This window comes from Sciurus vulgaris (assembly GCF_902686455.1).
Source record: "Sciurus vulgaris genome assembly, chromosome: 6".
NCBI lineage: Eukaryota > Metazoa > Chordata > Mammalia > Rodentia > Sciuridae > Sciurus > Sciurus vulgaris.
In genome coordinates, this window is record NC_136466.1 from 65,777,729 (window position 1) to 65,787,054 (window position 9,326).

A 9,326-nucleotide genomic window follows, 5' to 3' on the forward strand; every position below is an offset into this window, starting at 1 on the left:
CACCATAATGGGAATTAAACCCGGAGCCTCACACATGCCAGTTGGGTGTTCTATCACTGACTTACACACATACATACACACACACACACACACACCATTACCCACCATTCCCCTTTGATACTGTGGATTGTGCCCAGGGGTGCTTTCCCACTGAGGGACATCTCCACTCCTTTCTTATGTTTTATTTTGAGACAGGGTCTGGTTAAGTTGCTGAAGCTGGCCTTGAATTTGCAATCCTTCTGCCTTAGTCTCCTGTGTCACTGAGATTACAGGCATGTACCACATTGCCTGTTTAGCCCTATGCTTTTCTAATGTACATCTCCAACACTAATTAATGCATTCTAAGTCTCCCCAACAGTTACCTTTTAATTAAAATAATCAACAAATTTACTAAAGCTTAATATATGTTACAATCATGAAGACTCCCTTAAAATTCATTCTGCATGCATAATAAGATTATGTTTTAACTATCTTCTAAGTTATTTTAAAAATAAAATAAATTAGAATGAAATTTTTTTAGGAAAACCAAAACATAAATATTGCCCTAAATACATTATCTGCAAAAACCTCAAATTATCTTTTTTCTTTTTTCATGAATTCTCCATTGCAGGTGTATTATACATCTGCTGAGTAGGCACATCAACTCCACAGAAAATTTCAGACATACATTAAATACCAAGATCAAAGAGTAAAAGTCCTACCTTTGACCCCAAGCCAAGAAACATTACTAAAAAACCATTGTAGTCTATCTGTTTCAGGAAAAAGGCCAAAACTACTTAATACCTTTTCCACATTCATAAAAATGTACATTTTTCTGAATATGGGGTCTAATTTTCAGTTCTACCATAGTATGATTTCTATTTCATAGGTAAGATATCTAAGAAATGTGCTACTGAGTGTGTGTGTGGGGGGGTCTCCTAATCCTAATTGGTATCAATAGCCATTAGAAAGTTCATATTCAAAGAGAAAAAAAAGTCCATATTTCTCAACCAGTAGCTACACTTATGGAAAACAAGACTAAAGAAACAAAAGCAAATATTTAAAATACTACAGGTACCTAGAAATACTAAAAAATATTTATTGTATAAAAACAGTATTACTTCTAACAGAAAAATACAGTTAAGGTACCCATTCTGTTGCTGTGGAGGTTTATGAAATATGCTTCTGATGTTATGTCAACTGAAGAAATCAAGATACAAAATTTCCCACTGAATCTGCTTGTAGCTACATACAAATTAGGGGTATAATGATGCATGCCTATAATTCCACAAAATAACAAAGATTTTTTTTTTTTTTTTTTTTTTTGGTGGGGCTGGGGATTGAACCCAGGGACTTGTGCATGCTAGGTAAGCACTCTACCAACTGAGCTATAGCCCCTAAAAAACAGAAGTTTTTTGTTTTTTTTGTTTTGTTTTGAGGGCTGGTCCACCCCTGGGTTCAATTCCCAGCATCCCATCCCCCCCCCCCACAAAACTTCACACATAAAACTGAAAATAAATATCTACAAATAATTGTATTTCCTTTCTATTTTTTCTGTAATGCAATAATAGAGGTCCCACCTCTTAAAACTATCACATAGGAACTAAGTTCCAACATGAATTTTGGGATAAACCAATATTCGGACCACAGCACTTTAATTTTTGTTTTTTGTACGGAGGATTGAATTCAGGGGCACTCAGCCACTCAGTGGTTTTATTAGAGACAGGGTCTTGCTAAGTTGCTCACTAAACTGCTAAGGCTGGCTTCTAACTTGTGATCCTCCTGCCTCAGCCTCCCTGAGTTGCTGGGATTACAGGTGTACACTACCATGCCCAGCTTCTTTAATCTTACTTTTAATTAATTAGGGGTTTTCATGAAAGAATATATTACAGAAGAAATACACTGAGATTCAGAGGGAAAATATACATGTAACATCTGTTGGTTGCAAACACCATTTTGATATTTGGACTATAACTCCTAAAGCAGTGAGAGCTATAATTCCAGTGAATCTGTAATCCCAGCGACTCTTGAGGCTGAGGCAGGAGGCATGCAAATTCAGACTGGGCATATTAGTAAGAACCGGGCTCAAATTTTAAGAAGAGCTAGGGAACATACCTCAGAAGTGACATGTTCCTGAGTTCAATTTTTTTTTTTTTTTTTTTTTTTGGAGTGCTGGGAACTGAAACCAGGACCTTGAGCATGCTAGTCAAGCATTCTACTACTACATCTCATCCCCAATACAGTTTTATTTTTCTAACTGTCAACCAATCTAAACATATTTGAGGATGCTCATTCATTTAAATACTTACTGTTAAGTAAGTGCCAAGCATCTTGCTTGGTAATGGAATTACTCTGAGCAAGACAGGCCTTGCCATTCAGTTATATGACCAAGAAATGGATAAGAAAATAATTACATACAAAATAACAAATGGTATAAAAAGAGATTAATAAAGAAGTAAGTAATGGAGGCTGGCATTGTGGCTCAGTGATAGAGTGCTTGCCTAGCATATGTGAGGCACCGGGTTCGATTCTCAGCATCATGTATAAATGAATACAATAAAGGTCTACCAACATCTAAAAAGAATATTGGAAAAAAAAAAAAAAAAAAAGAAGTAAGTAATGACACTGTGAGAGGATGAGAGTAGACAGTGGTAGGAAACACAGAGCTATAAAAGCAACTTCTGGCTTCTGCCCTATAGCTATTGGGCCAGGAAGAATGAAGTCAGACATATTTAGAAAGCAGATCAAGGACATAAGAACAAATACTGTTCTTAACTCAGTAGACTAAAACTTGCCAAGAAGTCTTCTGGACAAAATAAGTCCTTTTCTATGAAAAAGTAAATGCTCTCCTTAAGTTCCATAGTATGTTAAAGGTACACCGATTCTTTGAAATCACTGGGAGAATTCAGAAAATTATCAGTACTTCTCAGTCTTACAAGTGTAGCAACAAAAAATCATTTAATGCATTTTATCAGGAGGTCAGGTCTAATGACAGTTAGATAATAATTTTTCCTCCCATCTGGGTAACTGTAGAGATTACTAGACAGAGTTTAATTTGGTTAGGATTGCAAACCTATTAGCCACACGTAAACTCTAGAGTTCCTATGTATACCTCCCATGACCACAGAACCAATGAATATGAACCAATAAAATAATTGTTAACCTTATTATTGTCTTTTGCATCATACTGCAAGATAACAACACATTCAAACTTCCAGAGTATTTTTAAAAAGACTGAATCAGGAGCAATGGCACATGCCTGTAATCCCAGTGGCTCAGGAGGCTGAGATAGGAGAACTGCAAATACAAAGTCAGCTTCAGTAACTTAGTGAGACACTGCCTTGAAGTAAGCTGGGGATGTGACTCAGTGGTTAAGTACACGTGGGTTCAACTTGCCAGTACGAAAAATAATTTTTTAAAAAGACTGATTTGGCCAGAATTCGAAGAAACTGCACACCAAATCTGACTTTCACGAGCTATTTCTGTTCCTATTTATGGAACCTGCAATGAGACTCTGGCTTTGTCCTGCACAAGACTGATTAAGATTTTTTAATGGCAGTGGTACTTAACATTAATAAGATAATTTTGCCAGTCATGGTGATGCATGTCTATAATTCCAACAGCTTGGGAGGCTGAGGCAGGAGGACCACAGGTTTGAGGCAGTCTCAGCAATTTAGTGAGGCTGTAAGCAACCTAGTGAGACCCTATCTAAAAACAAACAAACAAATAAAATAAAAAATAAAAAGAGTTGTGGATGTGGTTCAGTGGCTAAGCACCCCTGGGTTCAATCTCTGGAACCAAAAAAATATATAATTTTACAGAAAGTTCAATGTATCTCCGTATTTCAAAAATCATAAAATTTATAGTATAGTATGATTAAGATACACAAAGAACTTTTTAGTCTGCATCATTAATATACCATTTTTGTTAGGCAGCTAAAAAGCTAATATAATTATCTACTTAAGAGAAAAACTTTAAGACAATTTCTCCAAATTCACAGTGAATTCAAATGCCCAATTCTAAAATAATGCTCTATTAGAACACACAAACAGACACAACTCTCCAATAAGTTTACAAAATCCATTACTCTTTTAAAAACATATACCAAGGGTTTTAGATGTAGCTTAGGGGTAGAGTGCTTGCTTGTTATGTACAAGGCTTGATCCCTAGTATCAAAGCAGGGAAAAGAAAAACAAAGACAAATTTATCTATTAAATCTAACAAGCAAGAGCAAATGTTCATATATGTTTTGTATATACAAATAACTTCCTAAAATTCCCCCATTAAATATAATGTTTTGGTACAAAAGCAGATTTGTTACTGAAAAATGCTTGCCTGAACTTTTTCTAATCTTGTAGACACTTCTTCAATGATTCATTTATCTCCTGCATTTTCTTAGAACCTTATTTTTAAGGGTTTCACATACCTAAAATGAGCAGTCAACTCTCACAGAATGAAACCACATTTCCAAATTGTGCATAAACCCTTCATAGTATTTCTCACTACAATACCTAGAATACTTTGAAGGTGGGGAGAGGTGAAGACCCCAAACAAGATCTGTTACTCTAGCCTGTTCATGCACCTCTAAGAAAGAAAGAAAAAACTTCTGGACTAAGATATGGTTTCCCTTTCCTTTATTGCATTGCCAACAAAAAATGTTGGTGATTTGTGTTTCTCCAGCCAGCTAAAACAACTAAAGGGTTATTTCTTCCAGGTTCCCTCCTTCTCTCTTTCCACTAGTAAGATTAATAATAAGAGTTCAATATCCACAAAAAAAAGAAAGCAACAAATAAGCTCTAACCATTTGTGTACAGGAAATAATCACATGCAAACTGTATTGGTTTAGAAATACCTTTTGCATACCTTTGTTTCATCAGGGATAAGATGTAACATGATTAAAAGATCCTAAAAATGGAATGCTTTTATAAATTTAAAGCAAATTAAGCTAAATAAGAAAGTGCAACAGGAAATCATGTGCACAGCCATAGTATGATTTCAACCTAGCTACAGCAACTACATTATCTCAAAGACTAACAACTGCTCTGAAATGTTATGTTGTAGCAACATGTCAATCTGCCATGAAAATTTTCTTGAATCTGGAATATGCAAAAAAGTAAATTTACAAATATAACCCACTTTAGCATATCATTTATCACATTTTAGGACATCTAAACAAAAAATAACCTCCCATAATACAGCAAGAATGAAAATATGAAATTCACATTTGCATTTACTATTTCTTATTAACGGCTCCCTCCAAAACCAATACGTACATGAGTTAAATATAAGCATTTTTGTTACTTTAGAAAGCCACCTATGATGTTAAAGTCTTAAGTAGTGATTTTAGGTCCTTTTAATTTTTACTCACTTATTTTTGTGGTACTGGGAAACTAAGGCCTTGCACATGTCAGGCAAGTGCTCTGAGTAACATCTCCAGCCCAGATCCTTTTTTTTTTTTTTTTCCAAAAAAAAAAAAAAGAATTAAATGAATAAAAAATTTTTAAAAAAAAATTTTTTTTGGCACTGGGGGATTGAACCCAAGAGTGCTTTACCACTGAGTCATATTCCCAACTCTTTTCTTTTTATTTCGGGACCTGTCTCACTAAGTTGTTAAGTACCTCACTAAATTGCTGAGGCTGGCTTTGAACTTGAGATCTTTCTGCCTCAGCCTCCCAACACACTGGGATTACAGGCATGTACCCATTGGGCCCCGCTAAAAAAAATGTTTTTAAAGGAAAAAAAAGGGCTGGGGAGGTAGCTCAGTCAGTAGAGTGCTTGCCTTGCAAGCACGAGGCCCTGGGTTCGATCCCCAGTACCGCCAAAAAAAAAAAAAAAAAAAAAAAAAAAAAGGAAAAAAAAGTAGAATGTGGACTTTAGGTAGAACACATAACTCAAATGGGAAAAATTAAATTCAAATAATCTTTTAAAAATGTTTTATTCAAGAAAATTATAAAATACTTACATTTACTACAGCCAAAAACACCTAGTGAAAACAATAAAATAAAGTTTCTACCCAAATTAAATTTTGACATTAAGGGAAAAAAGGGGGGAAGGGCTAGGGTTGTGGCTCTGTGATAGAGCGCTCGCCTGAAACACATGAGGCACTAGATTCGATCCTCAGTACCATATAAAAATAAAATAAAGGGCTGGGGTTGTGGCTCAGTGGTAAAGCACTTGCCTGGCACATGTGAGGCACTGGGTTTAATCCTCAGCACCACATAAAAATTAAAAAAAAAAAGGTATTATGTCCACCTACAACCAAAAATACATATATTAAAAAAAAAAAAAAAAAAAAGAAAGAAAGAAAAAAAAAGCTAGGCATGGTGGCGCACACCTGTAATCCCAGCAGGCCCCGGAGGCCTCTGAGGCAGGAGTTCGAAGCCAGCCTCAGCAAAAGTAAGGCACTAAGCAACTCAGTGAGACCCTGTTTCTAAATAAAATATAAAATAGGGCTGGAGATGTGGCTTTGTGATCGAGTACCCCTAAGTTCAATCCCCGGTACCCCAAAAAAAAGAACCACTCAGAGTAGTACATTTTAAAGAATTTTTTTTCAAAAACAAAAAAGAAAAAGCAATCAACTATAATCTTTAAAAATTGTTACCTTCCATCCAAGACATAAAATGAACATTTAATATTTTTTAAAAGATATGTACCAACAAAATCAGAGCTTATATGGAAAACAGTTTAAAAAAAAAAAAAAACAGGCAACAGAAATAGCAAGTGTCCAAAATCAATTTTACCTTTAAAAACACAAGAGATAACTAATTTTTTAAAAAGACAACTAATTTTTTAAGTATACATACCTTTTCTCAGTTTTGATAAAAGACACATATGGTCAATTTCACTAAATCTACTTATTTCTAACCTTTACAATTCATTTCCATCTTTGTGCCCCAAACCTTTTTGTGACAAAGTAAGATGCACATTCGAGGAGCTCATATTCTACAAAACTTTCAAGTGTGTCCAGAAATCACTTTCACATTAACTTGATTATCACTAATTTAAAACTCAAAAGCCCTTATTTCACATTTACTCATTCATTTATACCCATGCTTTACACACACACTTTTCATCCTGCGAATGCAAATACAACTTCAGACATAAAAAGTCCCTTAATGCTTCCTCTCCTGCCTTCACAATTAACACAATGAACTCAGAAGACTGTCTTCCTAGATATTACCTTCCCAACCCAAGAAACCAAAGTAGCAAATGTAAAACAAAAACAAGTTAGTTAACCAGGTTTCTCAGGAGAACCCAGGAAACAGATCAACAGAGAAGCAGCTTGACAGTCTCCCAAGAGCACCAATTTTGCCCTGCCTCCACACTACCCAAACTACTCCCAATTTCCACCCCCCTGAAAATCACTCAATTTTTCCACTAAAGCAATCTGACCTAATGAATAAAAGCCTGCCCATCCTTTCTCTAACTCTTCAGGCAGAAAGGCCAAACCTCCAATAAGAGGAAAAGAAGAAATGAGGAGGGGGCAGGAAATGATCCCTTCCCCTCCATTTCCTTCCGGTGCCCTCTTCCAAAAGAAGTAGTTGTAGACATCTCTTTCCTACCCTCTGGCCTTTTTTCTTTCCTGTCCCTAGAAGATTGTTCCACAGACTTTACCCTAGATTCCCCACAAATAAACACTCCACACAACCCTACCTCCTTAAAGTAACTATAAAACAAAGTTGATACCTCTACTATTCTCTTCAAGTCTCTGGTATTTCCACAACGCTATTCAAAATGTTAAAAGGATAGGTCTCTTTTTCTTTTCAGCGCTTCAACAATAATCCTAAACCCCAATTAACTTCAGTTATATTCTCAAACTTTCAACAATATTTACAAAATCCTTATGCCTCCAATACCCTGTATCTTAAAAAAAAAAAAAAAAAAAATCCTAGATATGGCAGATAGCCCTTAAACCCCTCCACCAATAATAAGTACAAGTGTAGTCCTTTCAATCCTCAAACTTATAAAAATATTCTCAATTTTTTCCCAATCTACCACGATAACTAAAAATCATTAGTTGGTTCTCTTAGCAGTATCAAGTCAATAACACTTTAAAAACCCTTAATACCCTTGGCTATCATACTTATCAGCTCCCCAATAATTTCTAAGACCCTTCGATGCCTACATATACCTTTCGGCTACTCCATAACATTTTTCAAATCCTCCAATACTCTTGAACCTTCAAGCTCACAAATAGCTACAGGGCTGCAAAGTCCCTACTACCTCTTTCTTCCCGAATACTTTGAAAAGGCCCTCGATACTCTGCTTCTAGATCTGTTAGTGCTGGATTAATACTGGTTCGTAAAGCCCTCGATCCTGCTGTCTTCTTCAAGATCTGATTATTCACATTTAAAAATCCCTCGATAGCCCTGCCATCCCCCTCAGATCTCAAACGGCAGTGTTTTAAATTTCCTCATTACCCCAATAGGCATATTTTGAAAGCCCTCGCCGTTCTCGCCCTCCCCCCAGTCCCACAGCAACACCGCCTCTACGCCCCTCGCTCTCCCTCTCCCTCCGCCTCCCTTCCCCCCCACAATGGTGATAGTACTACAGAGAAGACGTCGCCGGGACCTCCCCACCGCCGCCCCGCCGCGCCGCCCACCTCACGCCGCCTCCCCTCCCCCACACCCCCGCGGGCCCCCAACGCCCACGTTCGCCGGCCCCGGCCCTGGCAGGCTCACTCACATCGGCTCCAGTAACTTGGCCAGCCAGGACTTGAGGGCATCCACATCCTCTATGAGCATGGTGCAGGGAAGGCGGGCTCGGCCGCCGCTCTTCTTCAGGCCTGCCGTGGGTCTCCACTCGCCGCCTCCTCACGCTCCCTTCACAGCTCCCGGTGCCCTAACCCACCGGGCATCTTAGGAGACTTCAACCTACTCCCCCGGCCGGGGCCTAACAGGAACTAACCCAAGAGCCCTCACTCAACCTAGCCCGAAGGCTCAGGTGGGCGGGAGATAGTGACGAGTGGCGGGTGTGGCACCCAATAGAAGAGAGAGGGCCGTGCGCGCAAAGCCAATGAAAAGGCTCGCTCTCCCCGCCGGCCGGCCGTACCCAGTTAGGGAGGAGGGATATAGCAAGGTAGGTGGAGAGCTTAAGTGAACTCCTGGTGCAAGATGGTATCTTGGAGAAGGTGCTGTGCCTCTTAAAGGGGCCGCGACGCCGTTTTTGACCACGCCGTCGCCCGCCGCGGAATACCGGTGTCTGCTGTTGGGAGTGCCTGGGGGAACCCGGCGAGCCCCTCATCCTGGTTCCTTCCTCTCGTTTTTCCTGGAAACCCACACTTGTGTCCCGAAATGACTCAGCTGTAGTAAATCTGCAACACAACGTGCAATACGGTCACATTCGAC

General features: G+C 38.4%; 1 protein-coding gene across 3 annotated transcripts in view; it reads right to left on the bottom strand.

The window, feature by feature from the left end:
• Positions 1-8,917, bottom strand: part of RBM27 (RNA binding motif protein 27) — a 73,161-nt gene extending 64,244 nt beyond the window's left edge. For all 3 annotated transcript variants that reach the window (XM_079145469.1, XM_079145470.1, XM_079145468.1), the window contains exon 1: positions 8,665-8,917. In XM_079145469.1, the coding sequence (XP_079001595.1) occupies positions 8,665-8,723 (59 nt within the window). In that variant the 5' untranslated portion in view covers positions 8,724-8,917. The remainder of the gene's footprint in view (positions 1-8,664) is intronic.
• Between the last annotated feature and the right edge of the window lie 409 nt (positions 8,918-9,326).